General features: G+C 41.8%; 1 protein-coding gene across 1 annotated transcript in view; it reads right to left on the reverse strand.

The window, feature by feature from the left end:
• Positions 1 to 27094, reverse strand: part of LOC140170995 (uncharacterized) — a gene marked incomplete at its 5' end in the record, with an annotated part of 81166 nt that overhangs the window by 49481 nt on the left and 4591 nt on the right. The window contains 3 exon segments of the mRNA XM_072194181.1: positions 1613 to 1755; positions 4667 to 4772; positions 25019 to 25140. Of these exon segments, the coding sequence (XP_072050282.1) occupies positions 1613 to 1755; positions 4667 to 4772; positions 25019 to 25140 (371 nt within the window).

Here is a 27094-nt window from a genome sequence, read left to right on the forward strand (position 1 = left end):
ATGGGTTAGGGTTTATAGTGAACACCCTGATGAAGGGAAAAAATGGTGGTAGACCCCAAACACACTGAAGCTTTTTAGCGAAGGAAGCAGATGAAGGAAGAGAATTTTTGTTCTTGTGTGAGGTATTGAACTCCCGACCCTTGGATGCTAGACACATGAATAGCGACAGCACGCCACAGGGAGTGGCTTGACTGGTCAGTGGTCAAGCTTTCCGTACCCATATACAAAAATACATAGTCATGTATATGTTTGTATTATTTTTGTTGGGTTAAGATTGATGACCATCAATTGATGATGTCTATCTATACTACACCCACAATGAATCCACAATGATAGACCACATTCATTTTATGTTTGTACTCGCACAAGAATCAGTTTCATTTCAAGTCACAGTAACCTTCCTCCTACACTATGGACCACAATGGCCTCATCCCAATGGCATAGTTCAATAACCTCAATTAATCAATCATAGAGCAAAATTTGACCTCAAGTTGCGGAGTGTGAGTTTGTGTACCCAAATTTTCAAAGGTCATTCAATGAATGTGCAATTGTATTGAGGTTAAAGAACTGTGCCCTGATAGATGAGCATATCTGCAGTTCACTGGCTCTGGTCTAGCAAGCATGTTTACATGTAAAATCTAACACATGCACAAGCACAATCACTAAACCATTACTATTATAGATGACCAATCGATATTTCTACGGATAAAACCTAAAACATTGACACTATTCAATACAGGGTTCCTGCACCTTGAAGCCTTTAAAATTCAAGGACTTTCCAAGGACTTTCAAGGTCCAAAAGCATGATTTTCAAGGACTTACCACAACACAAAAATCATGATGCGGCTCTCCATGCGGCACATATTAACGAAAGTGACAGCTCTTCTCCACTCCCCAAAGTTTGTCAACATTTTACTTCAGGTAAAATTCTAATTTTCAAGGACTTTCAAGGACCTTGTGCAAATTTCCAGGACTTTCAAGGCCTTGAAAAGGTGTTTTCAAATTCAAGGACTGTGGGGAACCCTGTATTAAATTGGTCAGTAAATATGTGATGTTGGTTGTGGAGAGCGGCATGCACATAGGTTTTATGATTTATCATTTTCAGTGTCCTTTTTCTAACAAAAACAAATTGGAAGTCCACATTGTGTCAGAAGTAAAAAAAAAAATCACTTTAATAATATTTTGATTTGTTAATGAATTTCACACAGAATCATTTCAGCAAACCAAATGAGCTAGTCCATTTAAAATCCACACTACCCCTGTGGAAGATTTAGCTATAAAAGTCTTCCACAGAGGGAGAATCAATTTTGAATAGAATACACAATTTGGTAACTTCCATTTGAAATACTTACTCCAATTGTAGAAGATATAGGTAAAGCCATAATACATAGGGAGTATGGGTTTCAAATTGATTAACACTGACCAATTACATATGAAAAACATACTCCCCCTGTAGAAGATATTTCTAAAATCTTCCACAGGGGTAGTGTGATTTTAAATGGCCCTCGAACAAAAGTTGAGCTTATATGCCGATTTTTTTCTACTCACCTGTGTCCCATCTCAAAAACTATATAATCCATTTTTGTTATTTTTCCTTGTATGGAGTACATACCTTGAGATCCCTGTGTATGATCGGTGTCTGGCAGTAGTGAAGACGGGACACCGCCTCACATACGTTGCAGAATATTCTCAGTACTTCTTGCTCTGTGAAACCAACATTGAGTCTCTCATTCATTTGCTGGACTACATGGCCATCTGATATTTTAAAAAATATAAGAAGAAGAAAACAATATCAGTAGCATATTTGATGACCTGCAACCAAGGCTAGGGAGAATTCACATTTCGAGACCCCAATATCCACGCAGGATTTTGGCCTCTCTCTCTCTCTCTCTCTTCCATGTATGATGTAAATGTGTTTTGTTTATTGCTGCACAACTTTCCAGATAATTTTAGCTCCTGCGCATTATAAAGAATCAATATAATTTTATTTCTCGGCCAGTCGGCCAACCATGTTGGGAATATCATAACATTTTGTGAGGCTAAACCTTTCACCCAGATGATATTTCAGAATGATATTTAAAACCCAAAGAAGCAAGACTCAAACTAATAATGAAAAGGAGCGTTTCAACATTAGTGGGTCACATTCAAAATTATTTTGCATATTTAATGACCCAGTGACCCCACACGCAATTGCAGACATTTATTTTTGTTTACATTTTGACAAATTGGGTATACAGTTAGTGTATACAAGGTTTTAAGGAAGGTGACACTGACAGGCTCCCAAAGATGAAATTTATTTAAAGGGCAGCTTTTGGGTCCAAATTTAGACGCTCCTACTCCAACTTCAAATGGCTGCCACAGAAAATCTGTAAGAGCTACAGACCTCAAACTTGCAGGTTTTTAATATTTCTACAAGTACAGCATATGAGTAATGATATAAAGCAAATCTGAGGGGTTCAGGTGGGGCATGTCCTTGATATGGTATGGAGTGACCCTAATATAATGTGTTGTTTTGCTGTTATTGTATTGTTGTATTTTGAATGAAATAAAGATTGATTGATTGATATAATTCAACTAGAATGAGACCAATGTGTTGTTTGTTTTGCCCAATACCCTATCGTAATAAATATATGCCCAGTAAGAAGTAGCGACTTGGATAATGAACAAACTAGTTAAGTTATAGGTCTTCACCAGAGGATGTTTAAAGGCATTCCCATAACCCAATGGGGTTTCTGACCTTAGTATGTCTGGCTTTTGTACACATGTGGTATAGTTGACCATACCTTACATTGGGATTGTGTGCAAATATCTGGTGTTTTCATCCTTTTATTTAACATTCAAAACATCGAGACTTATGAATAAAATTAATGCAGTGGGACAATATGAATATTTCCTGTAAGAAAGTCAAATATAAGTCATAAGTCTCAACTATTAGCTCGTTGGCTGCAGTTTTAAAATGACCATTTTGTGTGTGTGGCAATGGGGACTTTGCCTTTAAAATTAGGTTATATTGATCAAATTTCCCAATCATAGTGCATTGTAGGAATGCCTTTAAGCCTCCTCTGGGTCTTCACGTACTAGACAATCACCTCTGGATGCAATGGGGCCTGTTAGTGTAAATAAAAGGTGCTTTTTCCCCCAGGTCTCCCCGGGCAGGTCTCTTTCAACAAATTGATGACTCTAATTTAGCGTGTCCATTATGTCAGCAGAGCACTGATGGTTAGAATTTTTTTTCAAATGCGTCATTTCCATTCCACTTTTTCCATTGTTGGTGGTGATGAGCAAATTAAATACGGATGTGGTTTGCTAAATTAGTAGAAAATTCATGTCAGCTACTGTTCTGAACTTGTGCTGCAACACAATGTAGAATACATTGATATGCATGCATGCAAGGCTTGTGTTAAGACCCACCAACGCTGACTCAATATGGAAGAACTAATAATATCATCAATTCTGGTCAGCAAGCTCAAAATGAGCATGAAATATGCATAAAGCTCCCGGATAAAGCTAGAAAATGTGTTGAGGTCTTCGGTGTCAAAATTGTCTCTTATTCAGAATTGCTCAAGCTACTTGAAGAAACACTATTTTTTATTTTAACATGATGGTGTTATAGATTTTTAAACCATTACAGTAAATTTATATCCACAAGCACTGGGGTCCAAAATATTCTCATCTAATAGTGCACAGTTCTTTAACCCCAATACATTTGCACATTCATTGAATGATCTTTGCAAATTTGGGTCCAAAAACTCATACTCTGCAACTTAGGTCAAATTTTGCACTATGATTGTTTCAATGAGGTTATTGAACTTATGCCATTGGGATGAGGCCATTGTGGTCCATAGTGAAGTATGGCTGGATCATCAGTAGCTTGTCATACATTCAAAACAAGGTTGGAGGCTAGGAGCATCCCGGGAGGAGCATAGCACGCTTTTGGAGATTGACCGAAATTGATTATAATTTAGTTTAAGGCAAGCTTGTCATAATTATTGCCATCTCATGGGACAGGATTAAGTGATACACCTACACTACTTTCAGAGTTTAAATAAATGTCAGATCACATGCTAAGGTCAGTACACCATTTTGAGGCTTTCTGACAATATGTATGAGTTCAAAAAGCCGCTGTCTATGTTGAAAGTCAATTGCAGAAAAAAACCTGTTAATATACACAATATTTTCTCTATACTATGGCTCGATCTGACATATTGCTTCATACTAGATAAAAATTCCTTTAAATGGGAGCTTTGATGTGATGTGCTGAAATCCGAGGGGGGGGGGCACCACTTTGGAGATAATTTAACATCCTTTCTGCAATACCGTACCATAGAATTCCATGCAAGCATTATGCCTCTCCTTCACTATCTATGCTCTCAATGAGGTTTTTTTATGAAAAACGAAAGGCAAACAATACAAAATTATTGGGAGTTTGATATATATATGCAAATTAGGGGCAAAATATTGGCAAATATTACATGTTAATGAGCATCTCCAGTCATTTTAGCTCAACTTTATTGATTATTGATAAAAACAATAAGATACAAAGAAAATATAAAATGATATATTTTGAAAACCATATGTCCGATCTGCTCCATTTGGGAACTGAAATTTGGCCCCAAAATGCTGCCCCCCCCCCCGACAATGGGTAAAATCATGCATGTATACCTACCTCTGCAGTATTCCATAAGAATAAGGACTTCATACACTCCAGTACTAGTCTTCTGTACACTAGAGTCTACATAGGTTACTATATTCTTGTGACCAGCCAGGGTAGACTGAAACAAAAAGGAAAACAAGAAATAATACAGTGAATTGTAAAGGCATATAAAGTATTTAGCAAATTACTTTAGCAGTGTCCCTCTGCTGTCTTTCTACCGTGTAAAAAGAATGCGATACTATGCAGCTTGACCAGCGAATGAGGTGCCGATGTGATGATGATGTGATTCAATTAGCCAATCAGGACCCCACATCTGTATACGCCATAAACTGCACCAACGCTGAATAAATGTGCTGAAAACTATAATTTTGTTTATATCAGACTTAATCAGGTACATCAAACAGAACATGAACAATTTGCAATTTTATGAAAGCTGAGAATATACAATTTTATTTGTCTACTCTTTTGTCTATGCACTTATCAGAAATTAACTTACATTTATCAAAAATTGTAAAAAATAAAAAAATTTGATTTAAATCAGTTATTTTTTTTTTTAAATCAAGTGATTTAAAGGAGGATTTCGTGATCCTAGCATCCTCTTTTTTTGACATTTTTCAGTAGATATCCATGAAAAAAGCTTATTCCCAAAATTTCAGTTGATTCAATTGAGAGTTATGTATGATTATGTATTACACTGCTCCATAGGCCACTGTTGTAATTTCGTTCTGGTATACCAGAACGAAATTCAAATTTGGCGATATTTTTGCTAAACAAATTAATCTGCAAGAAATATTTGGTACATAAACATTATGTAGCTAGACGCCCAGACGTATCCAGTGGTATAAAAATCTCAACTTTTTTTGAGAAAAGTGGGGGGATGAGGATGTGGATTACAAAATGTCCTTTTAAATTGCGATTTAAATCAATGATTTAAATCAAACAACCCTGGTTGCTGTAAAACCTTTTATTTATACAATGTGCATGTACTGTATCAACAACTCGATAGAGTTCAGAGATAATCATTATTTCCAAGCTTATTTCAGTTCATCATTTTTTAAGCACTAAATTAAAATGTAAGGCCAACTATGGGATAATCCAGGATGTATATATTTGATACATACTTGCTCATGATGATTACATACATATTTCTCCAATTCACACGCCCTTTGCCTGAACTTGTCGTCATTTCATTCTGTCAAATCTAAGGTTCTATGACAAGATAAGAATGGGTGACATCTGCTATATTGGAATAGCCATGTTCAGACTGGGGTACCAGTTGGCGTAAATTTACACCAGCATACCAAAGAATTTACCCAATTTCACATGCACACGTTCACACACGCATGCTCCGACTAATTTACCACAAGCTCGCAGCCAAATTTTAAGGGCCCTTAAGGGCTGGGGTATGAATGTTGGACAGTATTTATTGTGGGACATTAGAGCACATCAGACATATCGATTGCATTCTGAATACGAAGAATGTCATTCTGATATCAAATAATTTTGATTTTTGAAATTAGCAATTTAATACACATTTTATGGCAAATCATTAAAAAATTGATATTTTTGATATTTAACAGTACTTGAAGTAAACTTTATAAATCTGATGATTTATACTTAAAGTGTATGTAGGTGGGATGAAAAACCGACGATCAATTGAAAATTTTGACCTTTTCAGATTGAAGATATGGATTTTTTTTCCCAAAACACCAAAAAAAATTAGGTCTTTTGGGAAAAAATCCATATCTTCAATATGAAAGGTCAAAATTTTCAATTGACCGTCGGCTTTTTCCTCCCTGCTACGCATACACTTTAAGAATATATCATTAGATTTATATAATTTACTGTTATATATCAAAAATTTGAAAAATATCAAATTTTTATAATTTGTCATTAAATTTGTATTATATTGTGATTTTCAAAAAATGAAAATTATTTGATATCAGAAAGACATGCTTCGTATTCAGAATGCAATTCGATAGGTCCGAGGTGCTCTCATGTCCCACAAAAAATACTGTCGAAACGCAATAAACGCTCATTTTAGATCCCTTAATACTACCACGCATTTGTGATGTGTTGCTTTGCGATGCCGATATATCGATTACTTTTGCCGCAACTCAACGCAACTCGTCGCATTTCCAAGTTAAAATGTATTTAACTTCATTGTGATATCGCAATGCAGTAGTTTGCAATACCATTGCAAAGCAATGCATCACAAATGCGGTGGTAGTATGAACGGACCTTAACACAACCTTTGCAGGGGATCATTGAATACTCGGAGTAACTTCCGGAAGTAAAGTAGAAGTGCTGCTTACATGTTGTTGCTTTCAACAAGTCAAGTGGCATAAGTTCCAATATGATCGGGTTTTGATAACGCCCAAAATTTATTTATTAGTCAAAACAAATTGCTGCTGACAATTTTTTACTTTTTTGTAAGCCGCAATTTGTTTTTCTGCTTTTTTATATTTTTTACATTTTATTACTAATTTCTCCATGCTTACCCTTTGCCCATCAACATGATCAACAGCACATGATCAACAGCACATGATCAACAGCATGGAGCTCAGTGGCAAATAAAATGATGAAGCGTGAAATCATGAACATCACATTGAGGCACAATTTGCATCTTAAATGCTGATCTTTCCCCAAAACCCTACAAAAAGTCACCAGCTCGTTGTGAAAGGTCACCTTACTCTGACTGGTCGTGTTTACTTGTTCACACAGGCAGCTACTCCAACCCAGCAGGTCCTGTTTATGTGTTAAATTGGTCGTGGGAAGGTCGGAGTAGCTTAACACGACCAGCGTTCACATTGGCACTACTCCAACAACATTTCACACAACCTTCCACCGACCCATCCTTACTCCGACCTTCCACCGAGTGTAAAACCCAGCGTCTGAACACAGCTAATGGTTGTTATTGGAGGGCTTATCATGTCAACACTTACTCAGTGTTGCACTAAACCACATTTAATTTCCTCATAAGAATGAAACACACATGTATACATTGTACATGTACAAGCCAGCACATACTACATCTACATGTATGAACATTTAATGTGACCCATCACATCGAAACACGGCAGTTGTCGTCAAAAATGAAATTGTAGATTTCATTTGGACGCAGACAAAACTTCGAAATTTTATCATTAATTGATGATAAAAATAAGAAATTTGTATTCTTTTATATTTTTAAGATAATAAAAGCCCCAAAATTTTGACCCACCTGCTAAGAATTGAAGTAAATTCTGCAATATTTGTAAATGCAACATCAGGAAATCGTGCACTTTTTGCATGCTTTCCTAACGATCGTTGTTTGATGGCATGGGGAAGTCCCGATTGATTTGTTTACAAGCTGAACACACGTGCCGCTAACGGGCGGTTAATGTTTATTTAATTATTTATCACAACCTGACAATATTCAATTTTTAATATTTTAAGTTTATTTTCTCATAAATAATCTAGGTTTCCTTTATTAGTATTATTGTTACGATGAATAAAAGCAATTTTAAAGACAAAATTCAAATGATAACCCTTTTTTTTTTATTATTTGTGGCAGCGCACTAGTTTTAGCTTTGTAGCATCAACAGCACGTTAATTTTAAAAAAGAAATGCGGAAGTAAAATTACGAACGAAAATTTGTTCCAGATTGACAGACTTTGCTCATGTTTTTGCACCTGTTTTTGACCACCTTTAATTTCGAACCAAAACTGACACAGAAATGAGAAAAATTACCATAGCGAATGGAGATGGAATGTCACGGCGAAAATGCACTTTTATTTTTTTTTAACAATCAACATTTGATGAGGTGTAGACCCGGGGTACGTGTGTATCGTCATAATCGTGAATTTCAGATGGACGCACAAAAATCTGTCTGGACGCAAGTTTTTGCAACCTCGTCAGCAAACTTGCGTCATTACGGACGCACATTTTTAAAACCTTAACGGGAACCCTGTGTACATGTACCTGAGACTACCTGGACATGATAATACATATTGTAGGAAACAAAACAAAAATATGTGCATTTCTATACTTAGGCCTATTAAGCCACTTGCAGTTCCGCCATTATGCACTATGTGCGGGAGAGCCTCGAACTGGCAGCATACATGAATGGGAATTGAACCAGTCATATAACATTCTGTGTAATGTTACGTAATTCTTCCTTTCATGTATGCTGCCAGTTCGAGGCTCTCCCAAGATATAGTGCATAATGGCGAACCGCAAAAGTGGCTAATACATGTACTTATCTATCTGCTGAGGAGGACTTCAAAAACATTTTAATTTATCAACAGAAGGATACCGTGGGATCACAGATCTTAAGATTCAATATAAGAGTTCTAGGTCAGGGACTTGGGATCAGTGGCAGCGCTATGGGGGGCCAAATATTTTTCTTGCCTCCCCCCCCCCAGTTTGCCACCCCCATTTTTGAGGCAAAACCCCCCAAATTAAGTAAATTTTCACTTTTTATGTAATTTTATGCAAGATTTGCCATTCCACCCCGAAATTCACTTTTCCCCCAATGCCCCCCCAAAAAAATATATTCCTGGTGCCGCCACTGCTTGGGATGCTTAAAGCTCTTGTCAAATTTGGTTCTACAATGTACTTCACTTGCCAGCATTAATCTCAAAGCTCACAATGATGTACATGTAGGTCTGCGTAAGACCACATCAGCCTCTCTATGATAATATGCATGTAACAAAGTTGGAAAGTTATGGGAGGGGGGCTTACATTACAAGTTAGAAACCATGCTCATGAATGAACTTTCTGAACAATAATTTTTGCAGGGCTTCCATAATACCCTACACACATATTTTGGTCGTACATGTATTTACTACCCTCAAACATTTAAAAATGGTCATTATTTTGAAATGTAGCCCCCTTTTGCATTTTTACCATGTAATTCTTAAGTATTAACTGAAAATTAAATTTTTTGTATGAGTGGATACGAGGCAATGGGTAGTGGGTACCAATAATGTGATAAATTATATAATTTGAAAATATTGCAATTTGCAAAATAATTAACATTATGTTTTAGAGTTTTAGGGTCCCTGAACGAAATAAAATATTTGAATTTTGAAATGGATAATTTTCCAAAAATAGGCATTTAATTAAGGCATTTTGTACAAAATTGTGAAAATGTTGCCACAAAGTGAAAACAGACTTTAGTTTTCCATAGGCATAAAATTACAACTTAACCTCATTATGATTCTTAAATGCTTAAAACATTTATTTTGTGAATTTACTTTATTCACTCAAAAGGGATAGAACTATACTTTTGACCGATATTTCAGGCAAACCGTATTCATTCCAATGAGCACCCAGGGCACTTTACAAAGTCATTTTGGGTGGGCGCTTATTTTTTACCTGGTTTACCTAATTTTTTCGTTTTTTCCGATTATGAGACAAATTTACTTTATAATAGGGTCCTGAGATGTTCTAGTACTAAGCTTTTCTGATGCAGATGTATTGCAAGTTTACACAGACAGGACTTCAAATCCTCAAGCTATTTCACTGTATCAACGTCTGTCAGTCACTTCAACATTAATGGTACCCTTTAGCAAATTGAAAATACTCTGGGTGGGCGCTTATTGGGGCGTGGGCGCTTTGCAAAATGCTTGCAAGGAAATAACAGTGTTTTTCTAGGCTTTTCTTCCTAATTGGTACAGGTACCACTAACTTGATGTAATCTTGTTTCACTTTTTTTTAACTTAAAAGTCAATTATTTTTGTAAAAGAAGTTCCATGCCCTTGAATTGACCTTGATGCTGCCAGCTATGACTAAATCCAATCTGGAAATCAGTTCAAGACATATGAAGAACTTGTTCCAGTATTGTTGCAAAGACCCTGTGGAAAGTTTAAGTGCTGTTCAGTAAAAGCTAAAATTTTCCTTAGGGTTTTGCACTTTTTAAGGCAATTTCACAAACCTAATTCTATCTACTTGCATAGAGAAAATATTATATGAAATCTTGGATAAATTTATGAAATAATGAAACCTGCTGCAACAAAATGACATACATGTATAATACACATTGAAGCCTGTAAATCTGGCAAAACCAATATTATATAATTGACTAATGTGTGTGTCATACTTCACATAGGCAGGAGAGGAAGATCAGAGAGAATAAAGTCCGATTCAGACTCCAAATCGATGCTATAAAAACTGAAATCTGAGCCAGGTTTTTACGAGCTCGGCAGTGAAAATTTTTATCGTGCGGTGGAAATTTCGGTCCGTGATGGAGTTCAACTTTTCACATCGCGCTGCGACATCGCAGCCGTGCAAGTTTGTGATTGGCTGCTGGAAAATCATGGTCGGCAGAATGACCATATATATTAAAGGTGATGCAGACCTTACATGCTTTTCAAATATTGTGCGATGAAATGGAAATGTACATTTTAATTTCATCGTGTGAGGCTGCAATCACTTGACAGCATCGCAACACGCTGCGATCTGGAGTCTGAATCGGACTTAAGAAACGAGAGAGAGAGAGTAACTCTTGAGAAATTTGTTTAGTACTACATGTATGTAGTTTACCAAGCCTTAGACAAGATAGCATCCAAATCAAATTTGCATTCACAAAGCTTAATGACAGTGTAAGTCACCTCTCTTTCAAGTTAGCGACAGACTCAAGCAGGTTTGTAACACTAGGATCCACAACATGCTCATCTATCATGGCACAATTTCTTTAACCCCAATACAATTATACATTCATTGAATGACCCTTGGCAATTTGGGTACAAAAACTCATACTCTGCAACGTAAGGTCAAATTGTGCACTATTATTATTTTATTGAGGTTATTGAACTATACAATTGGGATGAGGCTATTGTCGTCCACAGTGTAAGTGATAGAAATACCCGGAGAAGATATAAACACTTCCCATAATGCATTTCTCCCATTTCAATGTTGCACCAACATTTTTCTCACTTGAGATATTTAATTGCTGAGAAAACTTGGGTTTTAGAGAACAAGTTTATATTGTCTTTTATACGTTTTAGTATCCTTAAGCCATTCTATTCTCAAAATGAAAACAAAGGGAACCTGTACAAAGTAATGGGAGTGCCATTTGATGAAATGAGGGGATATATCATGTTGCAAAGGATTCTGGGAAGGGTAAGAATCTTCCCTGAGAAGTACCGAACCACGCTGTTTGCATCCCTTATTTTGATAGATAAAAATAAAATCTTGAGCTCATAGCATACATGTAAGTGACTGTTTTCTCTGTGGATATCAATTAAGTGTCATAATAGCTCAAACCGAGTCAGAGAGGATACTAAAGATGCGAATTAATGCAATCAGTACACTGGAGTGTTTCGGCAAATCCAATTCTTGTTGACGCAAAATTGAATTTGCTCAATTTGACTTGCCTTGTCACGTTCTTGCGCGCATTGGATCTTTGTGTGTTGCCCATACCCTATCCATGCAACATCTACTTTTCTATAAAATAAAACTATTCAATTTTTCTGCTGGTGGTCAATGCCGCCGAGAGCCATTACGGGCCCAGGGGTAAAAGTGTCTTTTCTTTGCTTTTATGGGCCCATTAATATGTTTTCTTTATTTTTACGGGCCCCCTAGGACCCCGGGCAAAGGGGTAACGTACCCCTTTAAGTTAGCCCCCCTTGTCGGCGGTACTGCTGGTGGTAAAGAACATTGACAGATGAGGAAGAATTTTAATGAAGGAAACAAAGGCATGAAGATATACAAATGTATGTTAGAAAGCAGCATTAGCATGCCTCGCAGAATCGTCTACCCGGCACAGGAAAGCCGAAATTTGACGTCAGGCAACCAAAAACGATGCGCACACTCCGCACATCATTGAGCGAAATTTGTTTCTGCATTGCAATTCAGCGTGACGTTAAATGATGACATCTGGGGTCTAACTGCAAGAATTGTGAGATTTATCAAAAAGGTTAAATTGGATATTGTTTACTTGAGGATAGTTTGTCAGATCCAGCACTAAACCAGTGCTCATATGAGTCCAAGTCCCGGGGGCCAAGCCTAATTGTTCTTGTAGCAATTGGTCGATTCCTATGGATCGTGTTGATCAAGGGTCGCGCTGGTGCGCGTCTGCTCTTCAGGGACGCGTGGAACTGTTGTTGGGACGCAATAAAATTAACCTTAAGCTTACCTAATGCGTTAGCCAAGAATATCTCAGACGCACAGAAAATCAGGCATGTAAAACCTTATGGACAGGGCACAAAACAATTGCGATCATTTCAGACAGAATGTCAAAAATAAATGCTCCAAGAACTTAATCAGATCGTTCACTCTGAATACCAATCTGTTGAAACATTGTGCAAGTCAAGGCTCTGCGAATGAAAAAGTGTGACAATTGACTCCACTTGCGAAAGAATCTCTCCCTTGTATAAACTGTCAGTGGGGGATTTCCCCGATCATGCATTAATGTTTACTAATGATGATCGTTTTATCGGGAGTTTTATACCATAGTAAATCATCATTTAACTAATTTTCATGTCATGCTAAAAAAAAATGGAGTTTCCTCAACACAAAAAAGTCAACTTTGTATTCTTTATTGATGGCAATATAGGATAAAATTGCAGTGAATTAGCGGCACATGGTAAGATTTGGGGTGTTGAATTCTGCACCTTTTTACATTAAAAATACACATAAACATAGTCACGTCGTGTGATCATAATTTTTCAGAACTTTGCCAGTTTTGAAGGGGTTGATTCAGGTTTAGGAGGTGAAAGGTCAGAATTAGGGTTAGGACATCGATCTGGGAATACATTGGATCTTGTTATCTCACGTCCTGAAGACAATCTCATCAAGGACTGCATACAAGAATCAATGCTTTCCGACCATCATGTTGTTTATTGCTTGATCGCGATGTCAAAGCCAAAATATCAGAAAACCGAGTTTGTCACACGCAATTTCAAAGATATTGATCTCAAATCCTTCCATGATGATCTTATCTCTGACTTTGATTCTCAAAGTGACACTGTCAATGATCTTGTTGAACTCTACAATAACACCATAAAGAACACTCTTGATAAGCATGCTCCTACCACTGTCCGATCTCGTACCAATAGACCCCATCAGCCTTGGTACAATACTGACATCCATGTTGCCCGTCGCCTCCGCCGCAAATAAGAGCATAAATGGAGGACAACTAACCTTGAAATTCACCGTCAGATCTACATTGACCAAAGAAAGCTGGTTAATGAAATGATAAAAAAAGCCAAAAAGGAGCATTACAGATCTGAATTTGAACAAGCGGACTCTAAGACAATGTTCAAGAAAGTAAATTCCCTCCTCGGTAAAGGCACAAAAATACTGCCTGCACATGAATCTGCACAAGATCTCAGTAATGACTTTGCCACCTTCTTTACTGATAAAGTCAACATAATCTACCAAGGCATTGAAAAAGAACTTGAGAATGCCAATGTTGCTAGTGATGTAGCTCCATCCTCACCTGTTGATTGTAGTTTTCATGAATTCAACCCAGTGAGTGAAGAGGAAATCTTAGCTCATATCAACAAAGCACCATCAAAAACTTGTCTTCTGGACCCGTTGCCAACATGGTTCATAAAACAAAACCCATCAATGTTTGTTCCAATGATCACCGAGGTTGTCAATACATCTCTCAGCTCTGGAGTGTTCCCATCCTCATTGAAGCACGCTGTTGTTGCTCCTATTATCAAAAAACAATCGCTGGACCCCAACGAGTTAAGAAACTATCGCCCAGTATCAAACATACCATTTGTGTCGAAAGTCATCGAAAAACATGCTGTCAATAACATCAATGATTACATGACCAGAGAAAATCTACGTGAACCCTTACAGTCGGCTTACAGGACTTCACACAGTACTGAGTCAGCCCTGCTGAAAGTTAAAGACGACATCATGCAGCATGTTTCTCAGCGCAGAGGTGTATTCCTAGTCCTTTTGGACTTAAGCGCAGCGTTTGACACTGTGAGCCACTCAATCTTGCTTGATCGCCTTCATCATGACATCGGTGTAACAGGGACTGCGCTGGAATGGTATAAATCTTACCTGTCGGAGAGAACATCATGTGTTTGTATTGATGGGGTGTTCTCCAACTCTCATGTTCTGAAGTATGGCCTACCTCAGGGGTCGATCGTGGGCCCACAGTCATTCACCATCTACTCTGTTCCCATTGGTCGCATAGTACGGCAGCACAGACTGCAATTCCATATGTATGCTGATGATATACAACTGTATAATTTGCCATTCAATCCATGTGACCCACAATCCATCACAACTTCGCTCTCGCAGCTCTCTTCGTGCATTTTTGACATTAAGTCATGGATGACGAAGAACATGCTCAAGCTTAATGAAGAGAAGACAGAGTTTTTCGTTGCTGTTCCTGAACATCTCAAGTGCAAGATGCCTCCTGTATCCTTGCAAGTTTGTGGTAAGACAATAACACCTTCTGAGAATGTCCGTAATCTGGGGGTTGTCTTTGACACTTCAATGACAATGTCTTCTCATATCACAAGTCTCTGCACCAGTCTCAACTATCAACTCAGAAATATATCGCGCATTCGCAAATATCTTGACTTTGATTCTTGTCACTCTGTCATCCGAGCTCTAGTTCTGTCAAGACTCGATTATGGTAATGCTTTATTGCTTGGTTCCAACAAAACGGACATCAAACGGCTCCAACGCATACAAAACTGGTCTGCGAAGTTAATTTGTGGTGCGCTGAAATTTGACCATGCCACGCCGTGCTTACAACAACTGCACTGGTTACCTGTCAAAGACCGTATAACATTTAAGATCATTGTACTCGCCTATAAGTGCCTCCATGGAGCTGCGCCGACTATTTAGCTTCTTGTCTGACTATGTACCAGCCGCTACGGGCTAGTCTTCGCTCAGCTTCTGACATCACCCGGCTATCCGAACGCACTCCTACTAAAACACTCATATCTGCTCATAACCGGACTTTTACATATATCGCTCCGCACATCTGGAACAACTTACCAGCTGAAATCAGAAACTGTGACACACTCTCCAAGTTCAAAAAATGTCTGAAAACACACTTGTATCCAAATGATGAATAATGTTTTTGCTTGTATTGTATACTTTATGTTTGCCATTTTCTCTTATTGCCGTTTTTCACTGGTTCATACTGCGCTTTGATCTTGATGTAACAGCGCTATATCAAATGTACTTTTGTATGTATGTATGTATGACTACGTTTTCGATAATTAAGGGTTGGCGTTTTGACTAAATAAAAAGCGCCATTATAACATTTATACATGATGAACAAACAGGACTGGATTGTAAAAAGCAACCCCTGAACAAGGACTGGATTGTAAAAAACAACCCCTAGTTTTGGGGTTTGCACTCCCATATTTTGGATTTTCTTGAAGTTCAGAGGTTGTGCAATTATGAGGGTAAAATTGAAGGGGGGGGGGGGGAAGAATTTTTTGGCAGCGGGGGGGCAATTTTGGCAAGTCAAAAAGGAGGGGGGGGGCAAGTGCAAGTGATTTTGAGCACACATTCATGGAGCATGTTCAAAACTAAACGCTCGAAACAAACTTGAGAAATAGTAGGCTTATGGAAACTTACATTTTCCTGCTTGCGACGAATACAATTTTTAGCAGGCCGGGTGCAAGCAATATTTACCTTTTTTTAGCCGTTTGGAAATTGTACCCCCTGGGAGGCTCATAATTATTGCATGCTGTATTTTGTTGATGTAAAATGCATAATACAACCCCATGTCCAGCATATCGTAACCTCTAATATTAGTGGGTGATGTTTCCATAGTCGGACTCGGACCCCTTAAAATTCCCATTGGACCCCTTAAATTTGACTTTTGGAGGGCTGAATGAGTCCAACAAAAATCACTCGGACCCCTTAAATTTTGAAGCCAGCGCTACCCCTGGTGTTGATGTTATTGTTAGTGAAGAAAAGGCAAGAAAAGGTTCAAAAATAAAATGAATTCCTGTGCTCTGTTTTCATAGCAAGCAATTAAAATAACTGAAAACAAATATCAAGAATTTGTGACATTCAAAACCAATGAGCTATTCCATTTAAAATCCACACTCCCCCTGTGGAAAATTTTGGAAATATCTTCCACAGGGGGAGTATGAATTTCAAATGGAATGAACACATCAGGCGGCTGCATTTGAAACTGTTAACTCGCCCTCCCTCTGTGTATGATTCAGGATGAATCTTTCTCAGAGGGAGTATGAAATTCAAATGAATATGCCTAATGTGCTTCCATTTGAAATTCATACTCCCTCTGTGGAAGATATTTCCAAAATCTTCCACAGGGGGAGTGTGGATTCTAAATGCTTGTAACTGTATTTCAAATAAAACTGTACCAAAGTCAATTTTAGCACTTATGGAAACGCAAGTATTAAATTACAGTGATCTCTTTCCACATGACACAAACATGACAAATTAATTTCCAAACTGCCACCGGGCTTTTGTAGTTGCATACTAAAAATAGTCTGGCATATTACCCAACTGTCAAATGAATGTGAATATGTCATTTAAATTAAAGGCAAATATGACAACTACACTCCTCAAAGTAATTAAAGGATCAAAAAAAATTCATTCAATATATTTCAAAAACAAAATTATCTTTCAAGTGCCAGATGAAACAGTCATGAGGAGACTTTTTACAGTGTTTTAGAGCATGGACAAGGCCACATTATATAAAAAGATATTTTAATTAAAGGTACAACTTAAGTATGGTCAAGATAATCTGGATGAAATTTTTTTATCCTTTTAAAATTAATTTCTGGAGTGAATATTGTTGACCTGAATTTGGAATCTGCTCTTATTTCAATCACCCCTTCTCTCATTGTCATAAAATGTTAATTTAACGATCATGATTTTATTATTACAGACACTTTATTAATTTGAAAGTGTCCATATTAATAGGAAATATTAACTTGATTTGTGTCAGGAACATGTCAGATTGCTTTCATCCTTCGTTAGGCAATTATTCAACTCAAGACAGGTCGGTTTTACCTGTTTTTGTACCAATCCTGCATATTACACACGGTGGTGGGAAGGCAGAGTTCCTTCACATAGGTATGGTTTATAGGTATGGTTTACATTTGTGTACTACATTTGTGTACATGTAGTATACTCTCCACTTTCCAGTCACTAGGATCAACAACATGCTCATCTATCAGGGCACAGTTATTTAACCCCTATACATTTGTACATTTATTGAATGAAAAATTGGTAACAAAAACATACTCCGCAACTTGAGGTCAAATTTTGCACTATGATTATTTAATTGAGGTTATTGAACTATGTCATTGGGATGAGGCCATTGTGGTCCATAATAGTCCCAAACAGAAATGTTTGGTAGACTCATAACCGGTGCGATCTTACCTTTCCGATGTTGATTAAGATACTTCTTGCATCGATCCCGAGATGCGGAAAAACCAATAGTCATTTTGTCCCACATAAATGAATAAATAACAAAACCCCGATCCCCGGTGGACTCACCCAAAAGGTGACGCCACACCATATGATCGCCCCTTATCCGACTTGGAATCCCCTACTCGGACCAAACTTGTAGGGGTGGCAGGTCGGGATAATCAACATCGGAAAGGTAAGATCGCACCGTTATGAGTCTACCAAACATTTCTGTTTGGGACTAGACTCAGTACACCGGTCGATCTTACCGCTTCGATGTTGATTAAGATACTTCTTGCATCAACATCTGAAAGATCGATCTAGCAAGTAACCGGCGGATGGAGGTACAAGATTGGTCAGCATCTGATCAGGGATCGGGAGCGGTAACGATGGTTTTCGCGAGGTCAGAAAATATTTTCCCCAACGGTCGGGAAACAAAAAGACCACGCGATCACAGACATAAACCTCCTTACTTAATAAGTTTGGTGGTTAAGAATAGCGACACTGGTTCTTACCATGCTGAGTATTCTGTATAGTCTGAAAACCTGGTACCCGTACACCACCGTATTATGATCGCCCGAACAATGTCCCGGTAAACCTCCCGTCCCGTCTCTGATTACTAACGTAACGGAAGTATCGTAGAGAAGGGCGAAGGTGGCTTCCGGGACACCGCCTGCTAGATCTCCTCAAGGGACAACCGAACGGTATACCCAAGATGATGAGATAGCTCAGTGTCGAGTGGGTCGTGGGACGCGAAACCTTCGCGATCCCCGGACCCCACTAACACCTGGACCAGCCATTGCGACAGCGGCTGGACCGAAAGGCTCTGTAAGGGTGATGAATGCGGTCGTGAGTCCCTCGCAAGGCTTGTGTTCGAAGAAATAGTGCTGCAGCGCCTTATCGGACACCCCAGCCTACCTCTGGCCTCAGCCGAACCCCGCCCACCCCTGGGGCTTGGAGAGGGACAAATGTCGGTATGCACCGCGCCCGTTCGTAGTCACGAGAACAGAGCGTCGAAACAGTGTCGCTCCAGTGTTTGTGAACACGGAAGCTAACCTCGAGACCGTGTGCAACTCAGCACCGCCGTCCCGAAGCCAACGCCAAACCGGAAAGCCATCTTGAGAGTTACGTATTTAAGCGTCGCTTTTGACGGAAGGTCAAAAGGGTGACCCTTAAAGTAATCTAAGACTGTGTTGGGATCCCTTAGGAGGATCACTTCCCTTTTGGTAGACACTGTTGAACATACCGTCGAGGCGTAGACTAATAAGGTAACCATCGGCTATGATAGTCGATTCGCCTCAAACCTCGGTGAATGGAGAGGACAGCTGACTTATAGCTGGCCCCAGTGGCCCGCTGAAGTCTTGCTTGGAACTTTTCTGTCAGAAACTCCGGAACTAGCAGCACAGAGGTTCTAGCGGAGAGCTATTTGTCTCATTGCACCAAGCGTAGTATGGAGCCAGACTCTGGCTCTACGTACGGAGGGTAGACTTCCGCCTAGCCCCGGGCGATGAGAAAACAGCTTCTGATGAAAAGTATCCCTCCGCTGCGTGTTCCTGGTAAGGGCCATGCAGCTAACTGCAGGTGCTCTAGTGATAGACTGGGTACCTCCGCCCGGGCATCCGGAGTAGATCTGGTACCTCGGGAGTGCCAGCGGCCTTGCCGCTAGCAGAATGACAATGCAGTCTTCCCACCCGATCTTGGCCACCACCCTCATGAGTAGTGAGATCGGAGGGACTGCATAAGCTGTCATCCCTCCCCAGTCTATGGACAGAGCGTCCATGGTGAATGCTTGGGGGTCCGCGACCCTTGAGCAGTACACCGGCAGTGGATGATTGCGATGAGATGCGAACAGATCTTTCGAGGGGTGGTACATCCCCTTGAAGATCGCCTGAGCGACCTCATGGAGCAAGGGACCATTCTGCTGGTCCCGACACCCTCCCTCGTGACAGATTGTGCGCGAGAATGCTGGTGACGCCCGCGATGTGTATCGCTCTCATCGTAATCTGCCTGAACTTGCACCACCCTATCAGGTGTCGTGCATGCAGGCTCAATCGTGGTGGCCCGGAGTCCCCTTGTCTGTTGGGGTAGGCTACCACGGTTGTGTTAACCGTCAGGACAACGGTATGTGATTCCACGATCACCTCCTCGTAAGCGAGGGAGGTTGATGTGAAACTCTGTCTCTATGGCCCCCATAGGCCCGAGACGGAGTCTCCGTGGATGTGGACCCCCAGCCCCGCTTTTGACGCTATGGTCGCTACTACGTGACATACCGGGGTGCAGGAAACCTGACACCCTGGGTCAAATTGGGCTGATGGGGCGACCACCGGGGTCCCCCTCGCGCGACCTCCGGCAGCGGATCCGCGCGGGTTATTGGGTGACGCCGGGGCCTGCAAGCAGGCTAGAAGGTGTAGTTGGGTAAGCCTAACGTCGAGACGGCAGTACTGTACGAGGTCTACCATACTGGCCATTAGGCCTACCACCTTCATCCATGCCACAGCGGGTTTTGCCCGAGACTCGCCAAGAGTCAGGCACACCGCACCATGTTCGCCACCCGCTCGGGTGAGAGCACCGCGAACCCTCCGTGAGGGTGATCTGGGCCCCTACAAATAGTGGTGTTCAAGCGTCGGGACCACGCTGGACTTTTTGAGCTGATCAAAAATCCAGGGTCCCGCACCCTACGGACTATCAACCCCATGAGACCCGTAGTCTTCAGTGGAGTGCGTCCGTATATGAGCCAAACGTCCAGGTAGCAACTGATGTTGACACCCCTGTGCTTCAGGTACGCTGCCACCGCTCTGACCAAGAGTGTTAAACACCCTGGGAGAGATGGACAGGCGGATGGCCGGTATCAAAACTGGTAATTTTGATCCTGTACCTAGAAGCGCAGATGCCTCCGATCTTGAGAGGCGATTGGCATATGCAGATAGGCGTCCCGAGAGATCTAGCGATGTTGTTCCCATGCCCCTGATGGGGCAGGCTAGCACCGAGTCGAGAGTCCCCATTTTGTACCTCTTGTGTCGGAAGAACGTGTTCAACAGCCTGCGGTTCCGGATGGGGCCCCCGTCGCCGGTCTTCCTTGGAGCCAATGGCTCCAAGATCACCCGTAGAACGGGGGGTAGACCGGGACAATCGCCCGCTTAGTGAGAAGCTGTGTGATCCCCTGTCAGTAGTGCCCGACGCTGGGGGCCGTCTGACGGCACTACTGTGGACCTCTGAAATGTGCAGACGAATGTGGGGAGACTGGGTTGCCAGTCTGTAACCCCCACTCACCACTGACCATACCCAGGCGCTCAAAGAGATGGTTTCCCACCTCTGGGTGAAAGCCATAAGCGGTCGCCCACTGGGAGATCCCCTGTGGAAAAACCGCTGAGCCCCTAGGAATGCTCTGCCTAGCTTCCCTTGGAGGAGCGCTTGCTCTTCTTCGGGGCTTGCCAGCTGTTCCTGTGCTACCCTTGCGCCTCCCAGAAATGGGTGCTGCAGAGGTAGTGGGCTCGGTACTGTTGGTGGTGCACGGCCTGCTGAAGTCGGAGCTCCTACCCATGGTAAGGGCAGTTTCCGACCTCTTCAGAGTGCTCCCGTTGGTAGCTTCTTTGCACGGTCCTCCACCGTAGCGCAGAAGCATCCAAAGAGAAAAAGGACCCTGCCTTTCCATCGCTGAGCGATTGGAGTGGCAGGCCCTCCCCGGGCGCTGAGTGGACACCCCTATGGGCTAGGCCCATGGAGCTCTCGTTGAGGTTAGCTGTTAGCACCGCTAATAGGCTCACCTCGCGGAAGAGCTCAGATGTTGTCTGAGCGTGATACGCTTGACGACATCTGGGTCCCTCTCGGATCCCCTCAGGTAGGTCCCGTGGTCCTCCCGCGCTACCCGCAGAGGAAGCGTGCAAGCACGCGGCGTCATAGCTCTACTGAGCTCGACAGCCCCACGATATCTACCCGTGAGGTTTGCCGGAATGAGAGTGCAGGCGCCCCTGTGAGGAAGCAGCAGCTGAGCATCCTACTGAAAGGATCCCTGGTCCTCCTCCATGGACTCCCCCTTAGGGGTGTCCGGAGGAAGATCAGTGCTGTTGCTCAAGGGCAGCGGGGAAGGAGATTGTAGTGATGTCACTACCGGACTCAGCTTCCGACTCCTTTCCTCGCCCACAGTATCCGTATCATGCTCCGATGATGACGGTAACTGAGGACGGGCATCTGAAAGCGGTAAGAAGGCATAACCACTGTGTGGCTCGCCGACTACCTGCTAGCAGAAGAGGGAGTACTCCCGCAAGACCCTGAGGTATCCGCCATGGCACCACTGGGTCCGCATGCTCTCGCAGCCGTCGTCCTAGCGCTAGCAGCACGGGGCCTACCCTGATCAAGATCTGGGTTAGCCCCATGCCGGCTGGCCTGGTCAACAGCTGATGTTGGTACTGCGTGGCCATCGCTAGGCCACACTTGCCACGGTGCTAGGCCGTGGAAGAAACACCCTGCGGCGGGTACCACGGGGCATACCCAGCCGGCAGCTGACCCTGAAAGGATCCGCCACCAGGGTAACCCCATGGTACTGCAGTACCAGCACCGCCTCCCCCCCCCTTGTTGCCACAGAGACTGTGGCGACTAAAGCGAGTGCTGCGGTACCGGTGCGGTATCAGCGTGGGTACCCGTGAGGGTTCCCAACTGTGGACCGCTGTACCCTCGCCACACTGCGTTCCCTGTTTGGGGATCAAGCTGTGTGCTGGCGTGGTACCGGCGCTGTACTAGCGTGAGGTGCCCGTGAGGGCTCCCGGCTGTGTACCACTGTACCCATGCCTCACTGTGTTCCCCGCAAGAGATCAAGCCGTGTGTATGGGTACCCGCTATACCGGCTGTCCCTTGGCTAGAGGGAGCTTGCCTAGTACCACGGGTAGCTGAGCGTGCATACCCCGATCAATCACCTCGCCACCTGAATAGGCAGCGTCAATCCATGGAGCTATGCCCTGTTGATTTGACAGTGATCGATCAAGAGAGGGTAATTGACCCATTGACGGTAATGGATCACCCACGCTCCGCTGGCTCTCGAGGACATAAGTGGGTTGTTGATCAGCTAGGCTGTTCAAGCTACTTACTGTACCCTCTAGAGCTTCGCCCAAGGTCGCTGTGTGTGGCGGACCACTCACGGCAGCTATGGGCGGGTGCATAGCGGCTACCACTGAAGTCAAGCCGTAGCTCGACTTTGTAGCTGCCACCGAATGCACCTGGGTCGCTGTCCCGTGAGAGACTGCGAGCCCAACCCCTGAATAATCGCCAGCCAGTCCCTGTGGACAGCCAGCAGCTATTCTAGGGCCCAGGGTATCACTCGGCGGTCCCGCCATGGAACGCTGCCGTGTGACAACCCCAGTTGGTTCTGCTAAGACTACACCCACAGCGTTAGCAGCGGTATCGTCTCTGTTGAACCCATGCATGCTAGGGTTCAACCCAGGCAAGCCCGGGTACCCTTGCATGCTGCCCGTCGCTGGCTACTACTGTGGCTGTTTGAGCCCGTAGATATGCCTGCAACAGACGGGTGTCCTCCTGCTAAAACCCCGTGAGGATTTTCGCTAGAGGACTGGTATCCTCCTGCTACAAAACCCGCTTAGGGTTTTCGCTGGTGGTTACCGCTCTGCTGCCTGCTACTTTGCTCCGACGTATAGTCAGTGCTTTCGCTGGCTGCTGAGCCTTTGGACGCGCTTAGCAGTCCCGAAGGAACCGCCTGCTTGTCCGGGGACCGAGCCCCTTAAGCAGACCTGCCATGACCCATAGGGGCTGTCACAGCAGAATCTACCGTGACGACTGGTATCCTCCTGCTGCAAAACCCGCTAGGGTTTTCGCTGGTGGTTACCGCTCTGCTGCCTGCTACTTTGCTCCGACGTATAGTCAGTGCTTTCGCTGGCTGCTGAGCCTTTGACGCGCTAGCAGTCCCGAAGGAACCGCCTGCTTGTCCGGGGACCGAGCCCCTTAAGCAGACCTGCCATGACCCATAGGGGCTGTCACAGCAGAATCCACCGCATCGACCTTACCAGTGCCCGTGGTAGATCTCTTCTTCGTCTTATGGCGATGACGGAGCCTATCCCAATCGTCAAGCTGGAACTCGGAGAGTCCTAAGCCAAAGAAGGACATATAGAAGTTCGTGAGCACTACTTGTGGGTGACACAGAGCGGGTGTGTGTCCCGCTCCGTCACCAGGGAAGGGCAAGCCCGACAGGGCCGAGGCGAAGCGAGGAGAAAGGGAGGGGGCACTACCCCCCAACACGCGACTCAAGCCCAGTAAGCAAACCTGAGCACGGAGGCTGGTCGCTAACGTTAGTGGTAAAAGTAAGGACTGGCTAACTTTATTACTAAAATGTCAGACGGGTCCCTACCAATCCCCACCGTATGAATATCTGATTAACTCGTCTTTATTGGACGGTAATGAAGACATAACGATAGAGTAATCACCCTAACATAGCAACAATAACCTACCGTACATGAAATACAATGTGTATGTACAAACATCTATTGTAACTTACAGGCTGCAATGGTTGTTTTACGTGGGAAACAAAATGAATGGCGCCAACGAGCGGCCATTTTGAATTGCTCGTGTGTCCCGTGATACAAACGGAGGCACGATATGTAGCTAAGTTTTGGATCGCTTTTTGTCACTTTTTCGCCAGAAAATGCCGTCAAAACTATCCTCAGCCGAACAATACCGGTTTGGTTTTACCTAAGGTGTGAAACTACAACCGTATATCTCGCCTTTTGGTCGAGAAATTGATACACAGTGCTATGAACAATCGATAGGCACGCCTGTGTCAGTCGGAGACCAAGGAGGATAAGGCGATCATATGGTGTGACGTCACCTTTTGGGTGAGTCCACCGGGGATCGGGGTTTTGTTATTTATTCATTTATGTGGGACAAAATGACTATTGGTTTTTCCGCATCTCGGGATCGATGCAAGAAGTATCTTAATCAACATCGGAAACGGTAAGATCGACCGGTGTACTGAGTCTGCTATCACATGTAATTGCTTACCATGATCTTAATCTCTCGTTTACAAACTGCAAGGTCCTGGTCATTGTTGACAAACATACGCTTGAGGGCATAATGCCTTCCATTATTGCGTGATTTCACTAGAAACACTAAGGCAAAACCACCTGCAGGAGAAAAAGAACAAAAGAAGTCAACATTAACTATTTTCAAATATTCAAACAATGCAGACATGTCAAAATATCATTTTCAGGCCTGGTTTAGTTGTCATGTACAGTACCTCATTTATTCTCAATTTTAAATTTTGAAACCAACTTAACCCAAGAGCGTATAGATCTAGATGCAAGATTTATTTATTTTATTTATTTATTTATTACATCATATTTACCCAGGGTAACACAATCAGCAATTACACAGGGCCCTGCAAAAAGGCCTGCATTGAATAACAAGTGCACAACAGTTGCACCAACACTTCTCTCAATTGATGCGATATTTAACTGCTGAGAAAACTTGATTTTAGAGAACAACTTTATAGGTCTTTCAATAAGTTTCATACATTTTTTTTATACTTTTTTATGTTTCTTTGTAAACCTTATTGAGTCTTTTCAGTCATTTTAGCTTATTTTTATATTGATAATTGATAATTGATAAAACATTATTACAAATAAAATAAGAAAATATAAATTGATGTATTTGCCTCAATCTAAATAACTCTGTGTACTTAACCCTACTAAATAAAAAAGGGGGGCATTGGAGACAAGTGGTATTAACAGTATGATGGGGACATAACTCCTTTTGAAATGAAGTTATAAAACAAAGGTTGGTTTTGGATACTGTATGTATATCTCGCGGTACATGCACTTACTACATGTATACTCTGTACCTGTATGGTAACATTATTGAATACCTGAGTGGAAGAAGGGCCCAACTCCATCAAAACTGTTTTTGAGATATTAGGAAAAAACTAAATATTTTGAAAAGTTTTATAGGCAGAATGTTTTCCTCTTCAGGGGACCTTTAATACATGAATATACAATATTTCATACATTCAAAATTAAATATGATGTTTCCATGGCAACGGGATAGGTCTTAATACTGAACTGGAGTTGGGCCCTTCTTCCACTAATATACTGCAAGTGCCAGTTCCGTAAGCAGATGTGTTATAAATAGCTACAGAAATTTGGCAATTATCCATTAATTGCACAAGTAGAAGCATGTCAAGAAAGTTTATTGTAGTGAAAAGCAGATTTCATGGATGAACAAAATTCCTCTTTAACCCAATATTTGTGGAAAAAGGGCCCAACTCCACGGAGTTGGGCCTTTCTTCCATGAAAACCATGATTAAGTGTACTTGAAAGACTATTTGGAGAGTTGATTTTGGCTCATCTTTCACACACAAGGAAGAACAATCTGTTGGCAATAATATGCTGGGTCTAACTCATTTTTGTAAAAAATTGGAGTTGGGCCCTTCTTCCACTCAGGTATTCAATTCTACAATGTACAAGGATACCAGTATTGTTTGTAAAACACACTAACACAGTTCTACATTAACAACGTGTGGGTACAGTTGACTGGTGAGACAAGATAGTGACTTGGAGCCATGCATATATTTACTTATCATCCTACCACTTCCTAAAACAGGAAAACTAGAAATGGGTATGAACGTAGCTGTCTGTATTTTCTGGTCACCTGCACTTTTACTGTACATGTACATGTATATGATGTAGGCCTGCAATGCAAGGTGTGTGATCACAGGAAATGTAATCACACCAGAAAAACTATCACAAACATGTACTAGTAATCTGTATGGCACGTTTACACACACAGCTCTGGCTTACGGTTCTCAAGCAAAATCTTAAGGTCAGAGTATAATGGGACTATGACATGGACCTTTTCGAGCATCATTATTTCTGAATTATATGTCCAAAGTAAAAACTATAAAGTTCAAGTCAAGGAATCCCATGGTGACCGTAGTCAGATTTTTTCAAAAATTTCGAGTTTTTGAAAAAAATCACAAAAATTCACTTTTTTACCCCAATTTTTTTGTGACAACTCTAAACGATAGTGTAAAAAGTTTACCTTTTGCTTGCATATTTTTTTGAGTTATCTTGTCACAAAAAT

The sequence above is a fragment of the Amphiura filiformis genome, chromosome 15 (genome assembly GCF_039555335.1).
Source record: "Amphiura filiformis chromosome 15, Afil_fr2py, whole genome shotgun sequence".
Taxonomy (NCBI): Eukaryota; Metazoa; Echinodermata; class Ophiuroidea; order Amphilepidida; family Amphiuridae; genus Amphiura; species Amphiura filiformis.